Here is a 25,009-nt window from a genome sequence, read left to right as displayed (position 1 = left end):
GATATCTAAATTACATGTCCAAATATAATTTTAAATCATGATTTCAAATCATGTCCAAACGGCTCCTCAGTGAGAGAAGCGTGGATGCACATGAATCCAGACCTCTCCCTTGAATACAACCTTCTTCTCCATGCCCCTTTTATTTGGCCACAAATTTTAATATTTACGATTATTGAAATTCAATAATTGCAATATATTGATAAACTATTTAAAAACTTGTTTGACAAGTATTCCAGTTGAATTAATAGTTCTCACTTACAAAATTTTACTTTTTCTCAATTAAGGTCATATTCAAACACGCAAATTTTTAATATTTGTGTTTCATATTCAATAAAATATAATCGAAACACCGAAAATAGTCTTTCCAACTCCTTTTTGCATTATCTCCAAGCAGCTGTCTGACATCGTTTATCACTATAAGCCCTTTTTATTTATAAATAAGTAATTCCTTTGGACTTGGCCTCCATGGTTGTGGTTGTTAAAGTGTCTTAATACCACGTTTTTCTTTCTTCAAGCTTTGCAATGAAGCAATGGGATAAACATCCACGGCCTTGTTGACCTAAATAAAGCAAAAAAGCAAGATTTTGTTTTTTTTTAATGTACAATGGCGAGTGGTTAAAGAGAAAAAGGAAAGATAGGAGAAGGTTAACAAGATTTTGAGATTAACCAAGGCAGGTCACAACCATTGTAAAAGGTGATTTTGCCTTACAGAATTATGACTCTTCATTGAGTCAAGAAGGTTAAAAAGAGTTTGAGATTAAGAGCCCGTTTGGATTGGCTTATAAGTTCCTTATAAGTTGTTTTCAGCTTTTTTGAGTGTTTGGCTGGCCAGCTTAAAGTCATTTTATGCTTAAAATAAGCTCAAAAAAATAATTGGGCCCATTTGACTTAGCTTATCTAAAGCAGCTTATGAGCTGAAAACAGCTTATAAGCCAAAAAAATAAGTTAAACTATCCCAACTTATTTTTTTTAACTTATAAGCTATTTGTAGCATATAGGCATAAGCCCATCCAAACAGGGTCTAACCAAGGCAGGTCACAACCATTGTAAAAGGTGATTTTGCCTTACAGAATTATGACTCTTCATTGGGTCAAAAAGTGGTACTCAGAATTCATCAACTCATAAATTCCTATACAGCGAACTCAATTTAATATAGTACTTTATTGGGTTTATGTACAGTCACATCTTTATAAAATATTTAATAAATTTATTAAATATAGGATATGATTAAAAGCTGTGGATTTACTTAAACCCATAGGTCCCGAAATAAATCCCTCTATGGTAAAAACTTGTTGGACGTAATAGAGGCTATATTTCCTCCTAAACACTTTCTACTGTATTCAAGTCAGTTAAGTTCGTCTTTCTAACATTGGGATAGTATGTTTTAAGTTAAGAGAATGAATTTTGAACCATATATCTAAATTTATTCTTTGTGCATATGCAAGAATATATCTTGATGCCGAGTTTGTGATTGAAACCGCCTTTTCATGATCCAGAGCCCCAATCTTCTCTTAAGCAATTCAACTAACTAGACTTAATTTTTATATTAACATATCTCGACCAAATTCAACTATTAAGAGACCATAATTATAATTTTCATGTAAATTCATATTCCACTAACTTGACGACCATTAATGTTCAATTTATTTCCATTCCTTTAATTATATTATATGTAAATAAAAACAAAATGAAAAAGATTGACTTCCACATTCAACAAACGGCTAATCGTCCACCTAGAATATATGTGGCGAAACGTTTAATAGCTAGACTAGAATTAAATGTTTTTTAACCATATATATTCCACAGATAATTCAATGTTGATCTCATAATCAGCATTTACTACTATTCTCTATTCATCGTGTAAAACAAAATGAAAAGAAAATCAACCTCCACCATCAATATTTACCATCGTCCACCTAGGATATTTGTGGCAAAACGTTCGCGTTTCCTAGTAATTAAATTAATCTTTTACTCGTCGAAAAACAAATCTTCTAGTCTACCACATTCCAATGATAAATCAATGTAAATCCCATAATCAGCATTTGCTATTCTCTATTCATTGAGTAAAAAAGGAGGGAAAAATCAATTCGTCCACCTAGGATATATGTGGCGCAACGTTCAAGTTTCCTAGCGGTAACTAAATTAATCTTTCACCGTATATTCCACGGATAATTCAATGTTAATCTCATTATCAACATTTACTACCATTCTCTATTCATTATGTAAAAAGAAAAGGAAAAAAAAAATAACCCCCACCGTTAATTTACAAATTCGTCCACCTAGGATATATGTGGCGAAACATTCACGTTTTCTAGTAATTAAATTAACATTTTTACCATATTCCACCGACAATTCAATATTAATCGGATAATCAGCATTTACTTTTCTCTATTCATTGCGTGAAAAGAAAAAATTAAATCAACCCCCACTATCAATATATTTACTATACGTCCACCTATGATATATGTAGCGACACGTTTGCGTTTCCTAGAAATTGGGCTACACATCTAGCCACATAGTCAAGTCATGACAACCATTCCACTCTTTATATTTTGGTGAGCTAAACACGTCATCACACAACTAATCATATACACCCCCGCATTATTTTAATTAAGTTGTCTGATATTTATATTGCTTCTCTTCCTAACTAACACGTGTAAAGTATGACCAATTATCCTGCAAACTCCAAAGTCCACACATATACACCATAATAAATTCTCCCGTGATTTCATTTTCTAACAATCGAACGGCTGTCTTACGAGCAATTTTAACCAGCCACTTGTACGCGGATTATAGTTGTCTATATTGATTTTCACCCTCGTGAAATACTAGTAAAATTCACCCTCCCTAACAAGAAAAAAGTAAAGCAAGACTTAATGCAATAACCGGCCCTCAAAATTTTCAATAAATTTCATTAAGGTACTTAAATTACGCGGCTTATTTCAATTGAGCACTTGAATACATAATAAGATATTTATTTACACACTTTTGATTCAAATTTTTGAAAAATCTAGGCGTGTAATTTCAAATGCCATTATATAGATAAGTTAATCACTACTAATTAAAAATATGTCATGTCCCTTAACTATATACTTTATCCTCGTAGGGATTTAGTAGCTCAGTTGATTGACTACCTGAACTTACCGTGTTGGTTGTTGGGACCGAAATAATCAGGGCGTCATGCGGAAGCTAATAATTTGCAAACCTTAAACACGATAAATCAGTCGATAAAGAAAATTCTATTAAAAGAAGCATATTATTTTAATATGGTTTGGCCAATTGGCCTACATATGAGAAAACTAATGTAAAAAACATAAAATCCTATTAAGAGGATAATATCCGCCCTAAACAAGGCTCTTTAATGACTACATTGTGGATGTTATTGTGTCATTGTTGTATGAGAGGGATTCTTCAATATATAGAGGTCCAAAACATTTTCCTCCAACAAAAAGGACTAGCCAAATATGGGGAAAAAAATTATATTTTCCTTTTCAGGAAAAGTAAAGCAATTATGCTTATACTTTGACTTTCCTTCAAGAGAAAAGTAAAACTCAACATGGTAAGAAATTCAGGAAAAAAACCTAACAAATTTCCTCATTTGGCTTGGATTTTCTTGACAAAAGTTGATCCGCCTTCTTCACATAATCTTCATTACTGCTACTTGTTATGGTTAAAAATAGGCATGAGTTAAAAATTTGAGCCTTGTGCGTTAAAAGTGAGCACAGGTTGAAAGTAAAGCTCATGCGTTAACGTAGGTTGAAATTGGCCCAAGCATAAATAAGTAAGGGTTGAAAATTTGAGCTCATGCGGTAAAAAAGTAAGCATGAGTTGAAAATTGAAGCCCAAGCATGAAAAATAAGAATGGGTTAAAAATATATTTTTTGTTTTTAAAGATGTGTAGCAGCAGGATTGTTGAAAATATGATTGAAAAACTCATCTCCACATGTAGTATTTTAGATCTCTTTTTTTTTTTTTTTTTTTTGGCTGACAAAAAACTTCATTAGCATCAAATTGGTTGCTCTTGGTTAGAACCATCTTGAACCTGTCATCAACATTGTCGAACTTGGCGCTGATACCACTTATTGGGATCGAAATAACAGGCGTCGTCTGGAAGCTAATAATTTGCAAACTTTAAACACAATAAATCAGACACAAAGAAAACTATATTAAAAGAAGCATACTATTTTAATATGATTTGACCAATTGGCTACATATGAGAAAACTAATATAAAAAACATAAAATCCTATTAAGAGGATAATCTCTTCTAAACAAGACTCTTTAATGACTACATTGTGGATGTTATTGCGTCATTGTTGTATGAGAGAGATTCTTCAATATATAGAGGTCCAAAACCTTTTCTTCCAACAAAAAGGACTAGCCAAATATGAAAGAGAATTATATTTTCCTTTTCAGGAAAAGTAAAGCAATTATGCTTATACTTTGTCTTTCCTTCAAGAGAAAAGTAAAACTCAATATGGTAAGAAAATCAGGACAAAACCCTAACATTGGCGAGGGTTCAAATCCTCATATTGCAATTCCTTCCCCCATTTTCCCTTCCCCTACCCCTTATGCAATAATATACACGCGCACACACACCCCTCCCCCATCATCATCCTTAATTTAAACATGTGTGACGTTTTACGGCTTATTTTGACTAATTCATACTCCCTCCGTTTCAATTTATATGAACTCATTTGACTGGGCACGACATTTAAGAAAGAGGGAAGACTTTTGAAACTTGTGGTTCAAAATAAGCCTTGAAAATTTGTGTGGCTGTAAATCATTCATAAAGTGAATTTGTTTCCAAATTAGGAAAGAGGTCATTCATTTTGACACGGACTAAAAAGAAAATAAGTTCAAACAAATTGAAACAGAGAGAGTATAATTAAAGGACTTGATACATTTCAAGTGGTTAATTTATGTATGTAATGGACATCTAAAAACACTACAAAAAAAATTCAAATTTGAACCGAAAGAGTTTAATAGAAACACTTTATTGTGTGTTTAGATATTCGATTGGAACAAACTATATAGCATGATATCTAAGTGAAATTTTCGGGCAAGTTAGAGAAACCGATGATGTATTAAGCCTAAAAACAACATAAAGTGAAGGAACGACATTTGAGGTTTTATCATAGATGTTGCCTCATATTGCGGGGATATTCCTTTTGTACATCGAATGTCTCATGTTGAGGTTGAATCTAATGAACCTTTCCCACTTTTTGGTGAAAATTCAAAATTTTCTTTTAATTTAAGATAAAAATTATATATTTAAAAAATACATCAAAATATCCTAAATTCTACTAATTTTATTGTTAAAATACTTTTAGAAGAGATTTGAAAAAGTATTAATTTTGATGTTTGTTTTTTACTCAAGAAATAGTAATATGATCAAACAAATGGAATGCTTTCCCAACCCGGATTTGTTTACTATTATTTGAATAGATACAAAATGATACTACAACACTGGGATTCTTTCCTTTGTAGCATCTTTCTGTAAATAGATACGGAGTACAATTTAACTTTAATATTCTCTTTTAAACCTTAACGAGATGATTTATATACAAATAAAAATCTACGATTTGTTTTAGACTATAAATTTTGAAAGTGGTCTTTTCCTTTTTAATCTTTATGTCAAGTTAAAAAGTGTCATATAAATTGGGATGGAAGGAATAGTATTTTTTTTGTTTTATTTACTTATTTACATCTTCCCATCTACTTTACATGGGGCCCAGATATTTCCAGTAGCAAATATATATATAACAAAACAAAATGATAGTAAGTGGCGATAAACTAGAGCCTAAATACTTCTAATACTCTGGTAAAGTATTAAAATATGTGATTATCCTATTTAAAAACTTTTAAACGTTTATAAAAAATAGATTTTAATTTACTTAGTAATGTTTACAAGAGTTCACAGCCTATCAATCAATTATTAAACTCATAGTATCGCATTAACAACAAAAATAAGATATAACTTATAATTTATTTAAATATTAAAAATGCTAATCTTTTCTAAAATGAACTATCAACGTAAACTCTTTAAAATTCTAGATAGAGAAAGTATGAAACAAAACGTTACACACCCACATAGATATATACATTATTACCAAAAAAAATAAATAAATAGAAATTATCATGTTACGACCTCCGTCCAACTTTTTTGTCCTGATTATTATAGTAAAAATAAATAATTCAAAATAACGATCATTTCAAAAAAATCAAGATACACACGACGACAAGTAAAATAAAATCGGAGTGAGTAATTATTACGTCATATTTAAAATTCTCGATCCGTTTTTACTTGGATTAACAACATAGTAGCTGAGCTGTCATTTCGTCACAAAGAATGGACCTATAAATATGTACAACCCATGTACACCTTTCTTCATCGTTGTATAATCCGTCGTTGAACAATTCAAACTGCTATTTCCCTAAACCAAAAATTTCTCTCTAGTTATTATTTTTCTATCAACAATGGCGTTCAAGAAAATGTTAGCTCAACGTCTTTCCAATGCATGCAAAACCACCAGTTTTTCCATTTCATCATGTCGTATATCTTCATCATCAATGGCTGAAAGAACACTTACCCCACCTCATCCTGATAAAAAAAGAATCTCCCCTGAACATGGAGATAATAATAATGGAATATTCCGGCGATTAATCCACCGGCAACCTATGTACCCATCACCGGCCACCTCGCCGGAACTACGGTCATTACCCACCGGTGAAACTCTCATTGAGAAACTCCGTCAAATGGACATTAGTAGAAACAGAATCAAATTTGATGGACTCATAAAGCCCAAAGAGGAGTTGCCGGAGGAGTCACCGGAGGGGAAATTGACGGTGGCTGATGTGAAGAAGGTGTTAAGGCTGTCACAATTGGAGATGGTGAAGTTGAGGTTAAAGGAAATTGAAAAGAATTGTATATCGTATTCGGAATTTGTTAAGATTTGTTCTGGAATTTGTTCGAGTAGTGAACAAGGTGTCGAATTCGCGAAGATTCTAGATGATTCTGGAACTGTTATTGTTCTTGGAAAGATTGTGTTTCTCAGGCCTGATCAGGTTGGTCTTTTTTTTCACTTTTTCATTCTTCTTTTATTAAGCCTTTAATTTTCTCTATTATTTGCATAACTGCTTTTTTGACAGATATGGTTAAAGATAAATTACAACTATGTGACAATTCGTTGGTAATTAGCAGGATTACGTAGAACTTATATGTGCTGATTTGATAAGTTTAGCTCTCTTTTTGTTTTTTAATTAAATGTTTGGGAGTCTACCGAAAACTGATAGTAGCATTTTCGTGTTTTTGCTCCAGACAGGGAAATGAGAAACAAACTTACTCAAGATCTCTAAATCGAGATGGTGACTTTTGTGTAAAGGAGTGGACCAGTTCGGATCATTTTCAAAGACCCAAATTTTCCTTCTCGAACACATTCAAGACCTTTTAAGATATTTCACCAAAAAATTATGGAGAATCAATTTTTTTTTGATTTGGGGAAGAAAATGAGATGCAAAAATTTAATTGATGGATTGCGTGTGTGCCGGGGAGGGGTGGGTCGGGGGGAGAGAGAAGAAAACGACGTCCAATTATTGTGGAGTCCAAGAAAGTAGCCAACCCCAAAACAAAAAAGAAAACGAAATAGCTATCCATTCCCTATTCTTAACTATATCTTTTTCGATACTTGACGCTAGAGAACTCTTTAAAAAATAGCAACTGAAATTTGTGAGTTTTCTTAGGCACATAACGCGGTGGATTGGGCACTTGTCTCGGCCATTAAAGAATAACATAGCCCACTTATGATGTTTTCATTTCTCTTAATAATAGGGAGATAGCTCTTAATGACTCAATTTAGTTTAGGTTAATGTCAATTTTGAAGCTTTATTTCCTATTCCAAATTGATATTTACATTATGTAATTTTCAAATGGTTTCAACCTATTTTTTACATACATATTGTTTTTTGAAATTTACATAAACACATATATAAGCAATATTTCAATTTGAAGCTATGTCAGATGACAGATGTATTTGTCAAGTGGAGTGTTAGTTTTACCCAAATGTTTTGGTATATTGTTTTTGTTTACAGGTAGTGAAAACTCTACAAGCCCTATTGCCAATGCCCATGACGAACCCAAATGACCCACAAATGATGAAGGAGCTCAACCAAATGGAAGAGGAAAAAACAGCAATTGACAAGAAAGCAGAGTCATTGGTGCGTAGAGAATTATGGTGTGGGCTAGGTTACTTTGTCATTCAGACAGCAGCATTCATGAGATTGACATTCTGGGAACTATCATGGGATGTCATGGAACCAATTTGTTTCTATGTCACATCCTTTTACTGCATGGCTGGTTACACCTTTTTCCTAAGGACGTCGAAAGAGCCTTCTTTCGAAGGATTTTTCCAGAGCCGGTTTCTCGCTAAGCAAAAGCGACTCATGAAGCTAAGGAATTTCAATCTTCAAAGGTATAACGAGCTCAGAAGAGCTTGTTATCCTCAATCCTCGTCACCTCCAACCTTAACGTTTAATTCCATCTGATAATGTAAACAAGACAGAATTTCACCATTTACATGAACATTTTGCTAGGTAGAAGTATTTATTTTAGGAATAGGAATTACTTTTATTAAGAAGGGAGTGCAAACGAGAGAAAATAGACGTCAATTAGTCTCTGTTTTTTTTTTTTCTTCCCTTTTTCCTTTCTTATTGGTTTAATTTTTACTTTCAATGCGACATAGTGACGGCCAATGTATATGTAAGTGAATAGGAATTTCACTAAAAATGACCGTCCGTGTATAGGCTCCACTCGGCCCTTGCCTGCGTGGTGCTTAGTCAGATTCTCATAATCAAATAGTGTAATTTAATTAACAATAAGAGCTCATCAATAAAAAAATCTGGATTCATAGAGATGAACCCCCACCAGATCTTGTATTTAATCCAACGAATGTCCCACGAAAGAATGAGTCAAAAGATTTGGAACTGTGTCCCCACCAAAAGACAAACACTGTGAGGGGGAAAGTAATTTCCTTTTCATCATTCTTGGAGATTGTTGGGGAATATTGAATAGGACAAATCAAAATGCAACAATTTCAAATGAATGCACAGTAATGGCATGTATTTTTTTTTTCCAAATGAAAACCTGTAACCACCTCAATTAATTAAGAACCCATGACTACTGATGTTAAAAAAAAAAAAAAAAGAGCTATTTTTTTTCCTACTATTTGGGTCAATCTCGCTTCACAAGCTAATTTTATAGGTTAAGTTAAACCTATTATTAATATCAAAATCAAGCTCATTCATATTAACACGGCTGTAACCGTTATGCCGGTGGGTGTTTAATTGTGGAAGAGGATTTTAGGATGTACAATGTGCAAAGAAAACCGATAAATCGCACTAATCCGTTAATTCGAATAAAATCAAGAAAAAATTTGATTAGTGGTTTGATTTGACTTGATTTGGTATTGAGAAAAAAATTCGATTATAATTGATTTGGTTTGATTTTAACTAAAAAAATTCAAATCGAATTTAATCAACCCGACATTATATATATATATGTTTTTTTTAAGTTTTTTAAAATTTTGTCTTTTAACATATTATTTCAAGTTTGGACTTAGAGTTTTGAATGATCTAATGAGTCCTATAGCCCATAAATCTTAATAACTCAAATAAAGTCCAAACTCAAACCAAATCAACATTAATGCTAACAAAAGAAATTCCATTCTAACCTTAGGAATGACAATAACGTTCAATATATGTTCTTTAGTTTTGCATTAATTTAGACAGTGAAAATACATAACTTAATTTTATATTTTTTTTATCATGTAATTAATACTTATTAGTCGTACTTGTTTTAGTATGACTTAGTATTTTCAGATTATATCATTTTCATTATGGCTTATTAATTAAAAATGTTTATTTTACGCAATTTCATTATCTTTTTTGTTAAATATTTAATTACAATGTCATCACTCATTTTATATTTGATGTTATTTTCTTAAGAAATATCTCAATAATATAGTTATATCTTACTAGAATAACATCAGTACAACTATTTGAAGTAAAAATTATATGTTTTGTATGAAAAGTTTTCTAGAAAACAAAAATCAAAAAAATCGAGAAGCTCGATAAAATCTGAAGTTAAAAACTCCAATTTTTATTGATTTAATTTAATTTATAAATTTAAAAACCTGACATCTTTAATTTGATTTGATTTTTAAAAATTTCGAATCTACCTGATCTACGTACACGACGGTAAGAAATGAGCTGGGGAAGGTGCTTTCTGTTCCAGACACTTTCACGTTTCTCCAGAGTAAGCTAGAAATTACCCCTACTTCGTAGGTATTAGGATAAGATTTAGCTAAAGTTGAAAAACGGGAAGTATATTTTAAAAGTTAAAGTTGAAAAAAAAATGGAAGTTACAGTGATGTTTGAACATCATTTTATTTGCAAAAAAGAAATTTAAATTTTGTGAGTAAATAATACTCCTAGTACATTATTTAAGGGAAACAAAAACAACATATCGAGTGAAATTTTACAAAGTCGGATGATTGGAAACAAGTTTTTAAATTTAAAATTCTCTATTTTCAAGTTTAAGTTAAAATAATAGTATCCATTAGTTCAACCTAAATATTAATTGCAAATAATTTTTGAAGTTTGAAATAATGAAATACCTGTGTTTTAAAAAAAAAGTAGTTGAACTTAACACTTCTGGGATGCACCGCAAATGCAACTTTAGTTGTATTTGATTTTGCTTTGACAATTCCATAATTCAATATTGTACTACTAAAACAATTTTGGCCCCATATGGGGAATCGCTGGAAATGACTTGCAATTAGCTGAATATCATTTTTTAAAAACTGCAATATACTCAAATAATAATAATATAATAGAAAGAAAGAGAAAGCAGCTACTCCTGAGAAACTTCAGATAAGGCGAAACCCAAGAACATAGGAAAGATTCGCTATTGGGACAAGTTGTGTTCCCATTCAAAATTATTTTAAAGTGTGTATTAACAGTAAAAAAAATGTAAACAATCAAGTTACATATTAAAATAATTAATAAATTTATGATTACTCTTGCGTTCATTTTTAGTTATCCACTTTTGATTTACACGTCCCTTAAGATTTAATAAATAAAGTATATATTTTACTATAATGCTCATATAGGCTCGTTAGACTTGAAAATGATTCGAAAATAAATAATTAATGTTAAAACTTGGAAAATGATTCAGAAATAAATAATTAATGTTAAAGGTAAAATAAAATAAAAAATTTGAATTCTATCAAAAGTGGACAAAGAAAAAAGAAAAATTATTTTTATATGAAGAACGGAGAAAGTACTATTTAATTCATACTTCTCTATCAATCAATATTTATAAGTTAAAATTCATTTTAATTATGAGCGAGAAACTAGGAGGATAAAGGGAAACAGCAAGTAGGCAACCGCCCACTTGCAGCCGCTTTGACGCAATCTTGAAAAAATAAAAAGCTGTCGTGCAAATGGTTACTTGTTGAAACTCAATGGTCGTTTGGTTACGACTTTTCGAGTATGATGAGATTAGAAAATATTTCAGTGTAAAATACGGTATTATTACGCGTTCGTTGGCATTTTATTTGCGGTCTAAAAATAATGACGTAATTTTAGTAATATTTTATATCAAATTTATTATTATATGATCATTTTATAGGCTAACTAGATTTAGTGCTTTACGAGGATAAAATATATTACTCCCTCCGGTTCAAAATAAATGTCCATGTAGATGTTTAGGAGCTCTTGTTATTGAGGTTGAACGGTTAAAAGAATCTGGTCAGTGAAAATAGGTCAACGGATTTGGATTTAAAAGTGAGGCATATTCGTGAGTCAAAATAATAGGTTGAGTGTATTATTAATTTTCACTCAGGGGGTTAAAATAAAATAATAAAAGCTAAATATAAAAAATAATGTTGTTGATGGGAATTGAACCTACAATGCTAGAGACAATTTTAAACAACTTGGACCGCTTGAACTAACCTTTTGCATATGTATAGGGTGTTAAAAAATTAATATATGTACATAAATACAAAAAATCTACCCTATATATACACTGTCATTTTTTGCCAAGAGTGTCCCCTGGCTGAAGATATTTGTGGCCCTTTTCCGTTTAGATTTTAATCTTGGTATTACAATCTCTTCGTAACTTTATCTGCAAACTAATCAACCACTAATTCCCAGTTTGGATGGTTGTTTCTCGTGGTTTAGTAATGTATGGTGGTTATCTATGAAATCATGTTTGTACCCCTTGTTCGTAAAGTTATGTTATATGGTGTTGTAAATCCATTGTCATTCCATGGTTATATAACCATGAAAAAGTTCAATTTTTGTAACCACGAATTTGGTGATTTTTGCGTGGTTACGTATTTCTATTCTCCATAATACCCCTACCCATCCACCTCCATCACACCCAAACCCACCCTACCACTCACCGCCAACCCCAACCCCACTCCCAACTACCCCACCCCACCAACCCCCACCTACTACCCCGTAACTACGAATTTAGTGATTTTTGCATGGTTACGTATTTCAATTCTCTATTATACCCCCCCCCCACCCCCTAACCTCTATCACACCCAAACCCACCCCAGCCCCACCAACCGCCACCCCTACCCCCAACTATCCCACCCCACTAACCCCCAACCCCAACACCACCCACTACCCCTCACCACAACCACTCACCCTCACCCCTACTAGCCACTACCCCTACCTTATCCACAACCACCCACCCCTCCAGCACCTCTACCACCCCCATCACCCACCCGTTGTCCACCTCTACCCACCACTTACTTATTTTTTAAAGTTACTAGTTATTCTTTACTTGAGTTTTATTAATATATATAAACTAATAAATTAAGAGTTAAGGGTATTTTAGTAAAGTTACATGTTATTATGCAGTACCATACAGTCAACCAAACTATAAAAATGTTATTAAACCACAACAAACGTTATAATCTATCCAAATATTATGTTCATTAATACAGTACAATATAATACAACCTCATACTTTACCATACCATATTGTACATTAATGAACCACGGAAACAACTATCCAAACAGAGTGTAAAGTTCTCTGGTTCAAGTTTACTTCGTGTGACACAAGCAAAAAAAGACAATTATTTCCTACTAAATACTATGAGCTTGTTTGGATGGGCTTATGCCTATAAGCTGCAAACAGCTTATAAGCTAAAAAAAATAAGTTGGGGTACTCTAACTTTTTTTTCTTTTTTGCTGTTTTCAGCTTATAAGCTGCTTTAGATAAGCTAAGTCAAATGGGCCCAATTATTTTTTTGAACTTATTTTAAACACAAAATGACTTTAAGCTGGCCAGTCAAACACTTAAAAAAGCTGAAAACAACTTATAAGCCAATCCAAACGGGCTCTATATGGCTTTAGTTATGCTTTCCCATTTCCATTTTCATCTAATGGATGCTTTCTCATTTCCAAAAAGTCACTCAACTTTATTTTTTAACTAGAAAATCACTCAACTATGGCTAGGTCATTCAGAAAGTCACTCAATTTTGTTTCTAACCAAAAATTCACTCAACTATGACTAGTTCATTCAGAAAGTCACTCAACTTTATTTTCTAACCAGAAAGTCATTCAACTATTGGTGTTTCACCTACAAAGTCACCCAACTTATTTAATTGATATTTTCATTAAATTTTGTTGACATGAAATTTTTATTTAAGCCAAAATTCTAAAAAATAAAAAAAATACTCATTTTAATTATTTTATTGACCCGCCCTACTTGATCCAACCCACTAAAATTATGTTGACCAAGATGACTTATAAAACTACTACAGACTTGCACGTCAATATGTTTGCTGCTTTACCTGAAGCATTTCTAAACGATATGTGTTTGAAAATTAAAGACTCATAAAGTGAGTGGAGTAGTTCTTATTTTTTTAAAATTGTAGAGTCTTTCGTCAGTAAAGAATAAAATATGGAAAACATATCTATTGATAGGAAACTTTGTTCCCGATCATCGATAACTCGTTTTCGGATGATGGGAAATTACAAAGAGATGTCATGGGTAACTAAGATATTAATTTTTCAACATATTTTTTACCAATTTATATAATTAAGTTTTATCCGTTGGCTCTTGGTTTATATATTTTTAGCTGGTCGGGTCAAGTGGAGCGGGTTAATAAAATACTCTGTAGTTAAAATGCATATCTTTTTATTTCTTAAAAATTTGGCTTTAAATTAAAATTTCATGTCAACAAAATTTAATTAAAATATCACTTAAATAGGTTGGGTGACTTTGTAGGTGAATACCAATAGTTGAGCGACTTTCTGGTTCGAAAACAAAGTTGAGTGATTTTCTGAGTGAACTAGTCATAGTTTTTTTTTTTTTGGTCAAACAGTAAAACTTATCATTCAACCAACTGGAACATTTACAGCCGATAGTTCATGTTGGACTCTAGAACTAGACCTCAAAGTAAAATCCTATCTACCTGTAAGTATATACAAATAAGAACTAGATAGGGTAGCTATTTAATCTGTCAAGGACTCCTCTCCATTTTGGCTTGAGTTGTCCTTTGATATGCAATTGAAGACCAATATCCTTTAGCAATTTACTAGTTGGTGTGCTACGTTGTGAGAATCTCCTGGCATTTCGCTCAATCCAAATGTGATAGATACACGCTACAAACAACCAACTTAAGATCTCCGCATGTGGTCGACTTGTATGAGCTCTTCTAGAAATTCATGTAACTTCCTCATGCCAGTGTTGAATCTGTCCTTGCACTTGCATCCAGTGTAGTAGTGACTTCCACATATAGTTCGAATAGGGACAGTCAAAGAAAAGATGTGCAAATTGTTCCTCAGCTCCAGTATTGCATAAGACACAATCTTTAGACACTAAAATTCCCCATTTGCTGAGTCTATCAACAGTAGCCAGCCTTTGTTGCATAGCTAACCATAAAATAAACTGATGCCTTGGAATAATACCATGCCCCATTGTAAGAAATTTCCATGGCACTTTGGGATACTGTGGTAGGAACCTTTGATATGCTTTCTTAATTATAAACTCTCCATTGTTGGTGCACTTCCTAAGTTCCTTTGTGAAGTCCTGATTCCCAAACCATTTCTGAGCTGCAAATATCTTCCGGACTAACCAGCAAACTTGTTTAGGTAATGGTACAACATCCAGTTCTCTTCCCTTAAGATAATAACGTTGGATCCATTTGACCTAAAGTGTGTCCTTTTTTGAAGAATAGCCCACAACAGCTTGCATATAGCCGCTTTGTTTCAAGTATGATAGTCAATAATATTGAGTCCTCCAGCTGACTTAGGCATAGCTTTTCCCAAGCCACCAAAGCTCTCTTAGATTGTTCAGTACTACCAGTCCAAAGGAAGGTCCTGCAAATGCTAGTAAATAACTTGATCACCTTTTTTGGGAGTAGGAAAACCTGAGCCCAGTAAGTTTGCATTTCAAATAGGACACTTTTAATCAATTGGACTCGACCACTATAAGATAAAAATTTTGTAGTCCAACACTTAATCCTGGCAGTCATTCTTTCTATCGGCAGCATGCACTGTTGGATAGTCACTTTCCTGGATGATAAAGGCACTCCTAAATATTTAAAAGGCATTTCTCCAAGGCTGAACTGCATCTCAGTAAGTATTTGTTCCTTTAATTCTTGAGACACTCCAGTAATATACAAAGAGCTCTTCTCAAGGTTGGCATGTAACCCTGACGCCTCAGAGAAGTGATTAAAAGCTTGCAGCATCAACTAGACAGAACCCCTATCAGCTCGACAAAACATCAATAAATCATCTGCAAAGCACACATGTACCAGTTGAAGTCTCTCACATTTTGGATGATAATTAAAATTTGGATTCAATCTCAGTTGTTTTAAGGATCTGTTCAAGTACTCCAATAGCTAAGACAAAGAGGTATGGAGACATAGGGTCCCATTGTCTTAACCCTTTTCTTGCTTGGAACTTTGGAGTAAGACCCCTATTTATCAATAGTGAGTAGTTAACAGTGGTAACGCATTCCATGACAAGGTTGACAAATTTAATAGGCAGCCCATATTCCAGCAGTACCATTCTTAGAAAAGGCCATTCTAAGGAATCATATGTTTTCCTAATATCCACCTTGACCAAACACCTAGGTGACATACTCTTTCGAGAGTACCCTTTGACTAACTCATAGGCCACAATAACATTGTCAAGGATACTCCTGCCTGAAATGAAAGTTGCTTGGGGGTTGCCTACTAATCTATCCACTACTAATTTAGTCTAGCAGTGATTATCTTAGAAATAAGTTTGTATATGGTTGTGCAACATGCTATAAGTATGTATTCTTTGACAAAGGTAGGATTAGGAACTTTGGGAATCAAGGTAATAGTAGCACAATTAATTTCCTTCAGCATTTTACCAGTGTCAAAAAATTGTATAATGGCTTGAATGACCTCATCCCCCACCAGATCCAGTATGCTTTGAAAAATTCCACAGGAAACCCATCCAGACCAGGGGACTTGTCATTAGGCATATCCCGATGGGCTTGAACAATTTCCTCCTTGGTAACTTCCTTGATTAGAGGCAGTTATTGATCCCTGTTGAGGCAATACCCATCTTTTGCAATACCACTGTGTAGGCATGGTAGTTCACTGGCACTTGAGCCTATCAGATCCTGGAAGAAATTGATAAATTCTGCCTGGACTTGTTGTGGTGCAGTGAGTAACACTCCTTGGGCAGTGCAAATGGTTGAAATACAGTTTCTAGCTTGTCTAGCCTTTAACTGTGCATAGAAGAACTTACTATTCGAGTCACCATGAACCACCCAAGTTGCTCTAGACTTCTGCCTTAGGACCCCTTTATTCAAGTTAGACCATTTTTTCAAACTTAGCACCAACTCCTTTTCATGTGCAATTAGTTAGGAGTTGAACAATTCAGTATCCAGGGATTCTTGAGTAGCCTGTAGGTCCTCTTTGATAACATTAATCCTCCTCTCAAGGGAATTATACTCTTTTTTCATATGTTTAGCTGCATACTCAATCATTTTCAGTTTCTTGCATACCTCATACATAGCATAGCCTGGCACTTTGTGTTGCCATGATGATTGAACAACATCTCTAAATCTTTGTTGTGGCAATAGGATGTTCAACAGTCTAAATGGTCTAGGCAAAGAGAACCTGTTTATGTCAGTATTGTTGACACCCAATTTTGTTCCTTCTTTATTCTAATTTATTTCCTCGGGCTTCTAAATTTATTGACGAGCTAGACACTTTATTTTCACTATTATTAATTTTCACTATTTTACTATCAACGTTACTAGCATTACTTTATCACAAATTTCAAAATGGTTCGTCGTCATTTTTTTTCCGGATTTTTTGTGCTCGTTAAATTAATTATACTTTATCAAGTCCTTTATTTTCTACACATTAATCACTAATCACATGATACATATTATACAAGTCATATCACTTAGGAGTTAATTAATTAGAAGAAGAAAATACCACAATTTGAAGCCCATTTTTATTAGCCCAAACAGCCATCAACCCGTTAACATTATTTCGGCCAGCCCAATACCCACCATTTACCCACCCCACGTCCTAATAACTAGCCCAATACCCGACCAGCCCATCCAAATTACCCGACCGGCCCATTTAGTTTTATCAATTGAAACTTCAACCCTAACCCCTTCAACCAAAACAGACGCCTCTCACTCCTCTCCCTTCCCCTTCGTCAACCTTCTCTCATCTCCATTTAGCAAAAACCTCAGTTGCCTTTAGCAAAGCAGTCCTTGTCTACTCCATTTCCCCACAAAATTGTCTTTTCCTTTTGCTTTGCTTGCGTTTTCTGTCGTTGACAGAGGAAGAGTTTCCCATTTTTGCTTCAAAACACAACAACTTCACAAAGAACAGAAAATCTGTCCACTTCGGGTAACACCCGAATCAAATCACGTGAACATTGCTCAGATTTCAACGGTTCACTTTGAATTCGTTTTCAAAACTAGATTCGGATCCCGCCCAAAAAGGGGTGACAAACCCTAGTTTCGTCTACTATAAATACAACTCTAGTTCTTAGCCGAAAAGGGGGATTTGAATAACAATCGGGAACTACCGAATACTTTACTACATTCCGCATTTTATATCTCCTCACTACTACTTTAAGACTTAGTTTTGTTCTAATTCCGCTGTTTTCCACACTTTTTTTCCTTTTCCGGCGAACTTTAGCAGCGACAAAGGGTTTCCAACAAAGTCCAGTTTGATTTCTCTGGTTTTAAAACTTTCTTTTATGTCGTGTGTTCGGATGTGTTGAGTTTTGCACTCAAAAAGAATTCGAGTGTCTTTCGCGTTCGAGCGCAGATCCGAGACCTTGACGCCCTTTTCACTGCACCTACAAAAGGTCAGTAATTCTCTCGTTATTTCAGCATTTAGCTTCTCCTAATCTTATTGCTGCCTATTATGAGTTTATGCTAGTTTGGAAATATAGGTGGACTAAATCTTTAGTTTAATTAGGTTCTATTTGGTCTTGTTTTGTTTTATCATTTTCCAGTTTCGTCGTCAGTGTATGTGCTTAGTTCGATTGTTATTTGAATTAAGGGATTAGTTTGCTCCTCCTTCATATGTTAGAAAATGGGGGCTTGTATGGAAATTTATGATTCTGTTTTAGTTTCATAAGGATTAATTTTGGATGATGTTGTGCTTGTTTCCTTGCTGGTTTCGTTATCTGCTTAAGTTGTGATGAAGCATAAGGGTGTAAGATTAGATGTTTATTTTCAGCATTTCCTTTTCAGACTCCATTTATGTCATCATAGTTAGTTAGTCTAAGTAATCAACTTATTTTCCAGCCTGCAACTCTTTTGTTTGTAAAACAAAAAATGACTATTTAAGTGTCCTTTTCCCTGTTTTGGTTGTTGTGCTAAAGAATCTAGTCGGTTTGTTGGTCTGAGGCTTCATTTTCCGACACAGTAGAAATCACTATTAATATTGCAAAAGCTTTAGTTTGTATTAGTGCGGGTTTAGGGTCGTTTTCTCCTGTTCTTGCTCTTGTAGCGTCCATTTCTGTTTTTGAGCTTCAAGCTGCTTTTTACTTTCTTCATTCTCACGTACGCAATCTTGAAGCTGATTGAATGCTTTATCCCGCATCACCTCCATCTCGTCATTGTAGCATTCGATCATCTTCTCCTTTTGATTCATCACATTATCCATAAAACTTCAGTTCTGCTTATTTTCTTCTTCACCGCTTCACATCCCTTGTTCTTCATCTCTAACGCATTTGTTAAGTCGCTTAGCAGACTTGAATCTTTCCTCTTGTTCTCTACTTGTATTTCAAAAACTGATTTTAGATCCCCATGTTTGCGGAGATGTTTACCAATAGGACCATTAGAGTAGTAATCTTCATTATTTGTCGCTTTGGTTTTAAATCTTGATGCTGCTCAATATTTCATTTTATTCTATAGTTCTGTTTTCTATTCATTTAGATTCATCCATGAAATAATTAAATTCTCGGGATACTTGTATCAGAATACTCATGTCAGAATACTTATATCAAAATATTCATATCAGAATACCCATATCAAAATGTTCATATCAGAATACTTATATCAGAATGCTTATGTCGGAACACTTACATCAAACTACTTATGTCAGAATACTCGTAGCGGAATGCTTGTGTTAGAGAGGGCATGAGAATCATAACAAACTCGGAATAGTTAAAGCAACTATTGTTAGTAGTCGGAACGATAACCAAAAGTTTCCTTTAATTATCGTACGGAAATGGGTCAAACAGAACAATAGGAGAGGAGGGCGTACACAAATCACGTACATTAAGCCTTATGGAGTCACTTATGAAAGTTTTAGTGTTATTCGGTTCCATCTGGCAAGTCATAGATGCTTAGACACTTGTTTCAACAAGTTATGAGGAACTTAGTTCAATTCGATTATAAATCCTAACATTAAACCTATGATTCTTAACATGATTCTTGTGACTAAAACCTGAAGTTTGCAACATAATTCATCCTAAAGTGATTCAGGATAGGGTTTGGGTGCGCCTTTTAGTGAGGCAATCCACTGCGGGACCCACCACCAAAGGTATTGTCTCTGCACAGTCGCTCAGGTATCAGCTCATATTCACGCATGCAGCGCTACTTGGGCTCGATCCCGCGTCCCCGTGCTCCTTTACATTCCCCCGAGGGAATCGCCTCTTACCAGTTGAGCTGAGCTAGATATGGTGAGCCGGCTCAATGGGCTGAGCTGAGCTAGAAGTAGCTCCTGCAGTGTCGGAACTTAACCGGGACTCCTGGCGGATTCTTTTCAAAGTACGCCGCTCCTCTTCCTCATTCTGTGGGCGCAACTCAGCATATGGATCAAGACTTTGGAGAATGGGCCCCAGATCTGGCGATGCTCTGCTTCGCTTCCATTTGTCCACAGAGGGGATATCCTCCTCCAACTCCTCGTCGTGCTGTTCCTCAACCGTGTCTTCGTTGTCATCATCCCCTAGTAGGATCTGAACCGGCTGGTATAGGCTCTGTACCAACTCCGTGTGTACTTTAGGAACCTAGTCTGTCGCCACAGCCACTTGCTGGGCCTTCAATTTCTGCACATCATCCTTGACAGACCGCAACTCACTCCGAATAGCGCCGAATTCCAATGTAGGGTGTGTCCTAGTCAGCTCAGTCATCCTGCCCTCAATACCATCTATTCGGGAGTGGATTTGTAGGTGTTCCGCAGCCATTTGTTCTTTTATCGGTCGCAGCGCTGCATCGATAGCCCTTTTTGTGTATAATTTTAGCTCAGTCATGATCTGCTTGACCTGCCTATCTGTGCGATCCGCTTGCAGGACCACTGCCCCAAAATTGTCCCGGTTGAACATCATTTTTCTCGCAAGGTCGGGTGGGACTCCTGGTGTTGCCTGCGGTGGTGCTGGGCTTGCTCCAGTGGAAGAGGTAGGACCACCCGAAGTAGGTGCGGTTGGAGGTGGCATAGGCTGTGTAGCATGATCAGCCGGTGGAGCCTCAGAATCTGTGGGCTGATCCGCAGTAGCTCCCTCTTCACCCATGATAGCCAAGGTTATAACATCTGACCCCGTAGGCCCCTCCGGCACCTTAGAAACCGATGCAGAGGGCAACGAACCCTGGCTCAACACCTCATCTTTCCCTTTTGTGATGCCATAAATATGGCTGGCAATCACATTGTGATCGATATGGGGTAGGGGTTCTGGTTCTGCACGCAAGCATAGTAGCGTAAGCAGGCATGGATGAATAAGGGAAGTGGCCGGCTGGGTGGCTCTCTCTCGGAGGTCTTCGGCTATCAGTCGTCCGAAGTTGATCTTATATCGCGACATTATGGAAGCCACAAGAACAGCCCTGTCTGGAGTCAAATAATTATCTGATTGGGTAGGACGGATGCGGAACAGAACAATTTGCCACCAAAACTTTGCCTCTGGCGTTAGGGTGTTTTTCCAAATCCGCGTGGTGGCTGTCAACTTTGGCACTATGGCCCATTCAGGATCTGTTGTCCGTGCAATAACAGAAGCTACCCATTTTTGGACGGCGATTGTATCCTTCTGTTCAATTTTGTAGGCAAACTCCCCTTCTTCCGCTGCTGTAGGCTCTATATAATCTTCCCCGAATAGTGTTTTATTTATAGCCGATGGAGAGACATCTATCTTCTTTGTCTGGAATACAACCTCATTCATTGCCGGTACTTGAGTTGGTCGCTGCCCTTTCTTCACTACTTTGAATACAGCTGCCCCATATGAAGCGTAGAATTCCCTAACAAAAACCGATATATAGGACCCAACGGGGTTTTTCAAAAACTCCAACTTGTGGAATCGGATAGTATCACTAATGCCGGGATATCCTTCTATTCCATCGAAGATGACATTCCGTTCCTCGAAAATACTCCGCCTTGGGTCCATTCCCTCACCTTTTACCCGCTCACACCCCTTGTTATACAAATCTTCAGATCCCTCCACATTAAACCGGAGGATCTTCTCAGTCATAGCTTGCAGCCGAATGTCAAGTTTCATTCTTTCCTGTTCGCGCTCTTTTTCGCGCTCCTCCGCAGTAGGCTGTCTAATGGGTGGTTGAGGTCGGTGTGTTGGTGTGATAGCCCGCTGGGGTTCACTTTGGCTCGACGAACTCGACGAGCTTGACTCTCTTAACTCCTCAGTCGAGGAGGAACTTTCTGATTGTGGGTCTGGTTGGCTGGGTGCAACTGGTGGGGGTGGCTTGCTAGGTGCGACCGACCTCTTTTTAGGCCTGGCGTCCTTGATCAGATCGTCGTCGCGCAGCCGTGAGGTTACCTTGCTTGCAGCACGACCTTTTCCTTTTTGCGCGACCTTAGGTGAAGCCTTCTTTGATTGTCGTGGTTTACCCATACCTGTGGAAGGAAAAGTTAGATATGATGTACGAGAAGTTGTTAAAAAAAATAAAAAATTTTACACCTTATGAATTTAAGCTAAGGACTTTAATTAGGCCAGGTACCGTAACACAGTCGACGGACCGTCGATGGTGTTACGGGCCGTATCTTCAACCGTAACTGAAATGGTTCAATTAAGCAAAGGGACCGTAACACAGTCGACGGTCCGTATCGTAGGATACGATTCGTAACGTCTCACCGTAACATGATCAAAATTTCCAGAAAAGTTACTGGAAATTTGAGAGGTGTTACGGTATGATGTTACGGTCCGTCAGTCGTGTTACGGTCCGTAACACCTCACCGTAACGTCTGTCAAAATTCCAGAAGGTTTTCATGGAAATTATCGGTGTTACGGTGCGATGTTACGGTCCGTAACACATAATGACGGGCAACGGATTTGCAAACAAATGACTTGGCCAAATTTTCTCGTTTTAAGCACGAGGCCAAGATTTTCGACTTAATGTCCCATGGGTATGTTGTAAAACAATACCCCTCACATGCCTCGGGTTACTCAGACTTCACCCGGTTTTATTAAAGTTTTTATTGGGGACTTTTATCGAACAGTTGGTGGGCAAACCGATTTAGTAATTTCACAAATGAAACCTTTAACCGGATTTGCCCTCCAATTTAGTGGGAAGCAATTGCTCGTGCCCAAGAATCTTTTAAACAGCACCAATACCAATCCCAACCCCCAACCATTGTCAAATCCCCCATAACTTATCAATTGAAATTCAAACTCAACCAACACAGCCCAAAACACGAATTTCAACGCATATTATACGAAATTACTCATGAGCATCATAGAACTCGCATTGATAGCTAAAAGAAAAGAGCAAAGACATGTAATACCTGATCGTTGGCGATTGTAAGGATGAAACTCAAACTTACAACAGGGATTGTGATAAGAAGATAGTAAAGAGATTTTTAGAGAAATATGAGGGAGAATGGAAAGATGAAGAGAGGAGGATGTGAAGAAGAGAAGAGAGGATTTATGAGGGAGAGGGAGTTGAAAAACGTTTTAAGAATCCTTTTAATTTGAAATGGGAACCGTCGGTAATGTATTTAAACATTTCCGACAATTACGTTACCTGTTACGGACCGTATCCTGAGATACGGACCGTATCTTGTGTTACGGTCCATCAAACGACCCCGTTTCACTTATTCTTTAATGACCTGGCAGTCCAATCGACGGACCGTAACTCGTGTTACGGTCCGTATCACCTGGCGTAACATGTTGAAAATTTCCAGTGAAGCCCAGATTTTGTATCAAAGTTACGACCCAGTGTTACGGTCTGTAACACGTACGACGGACCGTAACTTGTACCGTAACACTCTTTCTCATCCTTCAGTGATTTTTTTATTTTTTTCTTTTTGCCTGTTACGCCTCATGATACGGACCATAACATGAGTTACGGGCCGTAACATGGAGCGTCTCGCCTTGGATCATTCAGCAGTTATTTGGTCCATTCAGTTCTCCAAATCCCACCACATTAGCACATCAACAACACAAAAGAATACAAGGAAAATACAAACTTTAAACTACTTACAAAGCGGTAAATGTGGGTTGCCTCCCACACAGCGCTTGGTTTAACGTCACAGCTCGACGTGGTACCTCATTTTCGAGTTCAGGAGCCATATTTCAAACGATACCTATCCACGACCTTACCATCATCAATACACCAATGGTAATGCTTCACGCTTTGTGCATTCACCTTAAACGTCCGAGTGCCATCCTCGGATTTCACCTCAATGACGCTTCCATTTGGGGATACACTCACAATTTCAAAAGGGCCAGACCAACGGGACTTTAACTTGCCTGGAAAGAACTTCAGGCGTGAATTGTACAACAAGACCAAGTCTTTTGGCTGAAAATCCCTTTTTAGGATCTTCGAGTCATGATAGTATTTCATCTTTTCCTTGTACAGTGTTGCACTTTCATAGGCATTGTTCCTAAATTCATCCATCTCGTTGATTTGAAACAACCGCAGCTTGGTTGCTTCATGCCAATCCATATTCAGCTTTTTCAATGCCCAAAGGGCTTTATGCTCAAGCTCAATAGGCAAATGACATGCCTTCCCAAATACCAACTTATACGGTGAAGTCCCTATAGGCGTTTTGAATGCCGTGCGATATGCCCATAAAGCATCATCCAACCTTTTAGACCAGTCAGTGCGATTCACATTGACCGTCTTTACCAAGATGCTTTTTATTTCTCTGTTTGAGACCTCAACCTGACCACTCGTCTGAGGATGATATGGAGTGGCAACCCTGTGATGCACGCCATATTTTTCAAGAAGATCAGCAAATGGTTTATTGCAGAAATGAGATCCACCATCGCTAATAATAGCTCTAGGAGTGCCAAATCTAGTAAAGATGTTCTTTTTGAGAAACGCATTGACTCTCCTACCATCATTGTTAGGCAAGGCCACCGCCTCCACCCATTTGGAGACATAATCCACTGCGACAAGAATGTATTTCAGGCCGTAGGAGCTCACGAAGGGCCCCATAAAATCAATTCCCCATACATCAAATAGCTCCACCTCAAGAACAAAGTTCATCGAAGTTTCATGCCTCCGACCTATTGTGCCCTGGCGTT

The 25,009-nt window shown here is 36.2% G+C and overlaps 1 protein-coding gene across 1 annotated transcript; it reads left to right on the top strand.

Annotated features, from left to right (window-relative positions):
- The first annotated feature begins 6,376 nt into the window (after positions 1-6,376).
- LOC132621854 (calcium uniporter protein 2, mitochondrial-like) lies at positions 6,377-8,908 on the top strand. The gene is made up of 2 exons (XM_060336318.1): positions 6,377-7,066; positions 8,090-8,908. The coding sequence occupies exons 1-2, from the start codon at positions 6,479-6,481 to the stop codon at positions 8,540-8,542; spliced, it is 1,041 nt and encodes a 346-aa protein (XP_060192301.1). The 5' UTR covers positions 6,377-6,478; the 3' UTR covers positions 8,543-8,908.
- The last annotated feature ends 16,101 nt before the right edge of the window (positions 8,909-25,009 follow it).

Source organism: Lycium barbarum, chromosome 12 (assembly GCF_019175385.1).
Source record: "Lycium barbarum isolate Lr01 chromosome 12, ASM1917538v2, whole genome shotgun sequence".
NCBI classification, from domain to species: domain Eukaryota; kingdom Viridiplantae; phylum Streptophyta; class Magnoliopsida; order Solanales; family Solanaceae; genus Lycium; species Lycium barbarum.
Note: the sequence above shows the minus strand (reverse complement) of the source record. Positions and strands in the feature narration are given on the sequence as shown.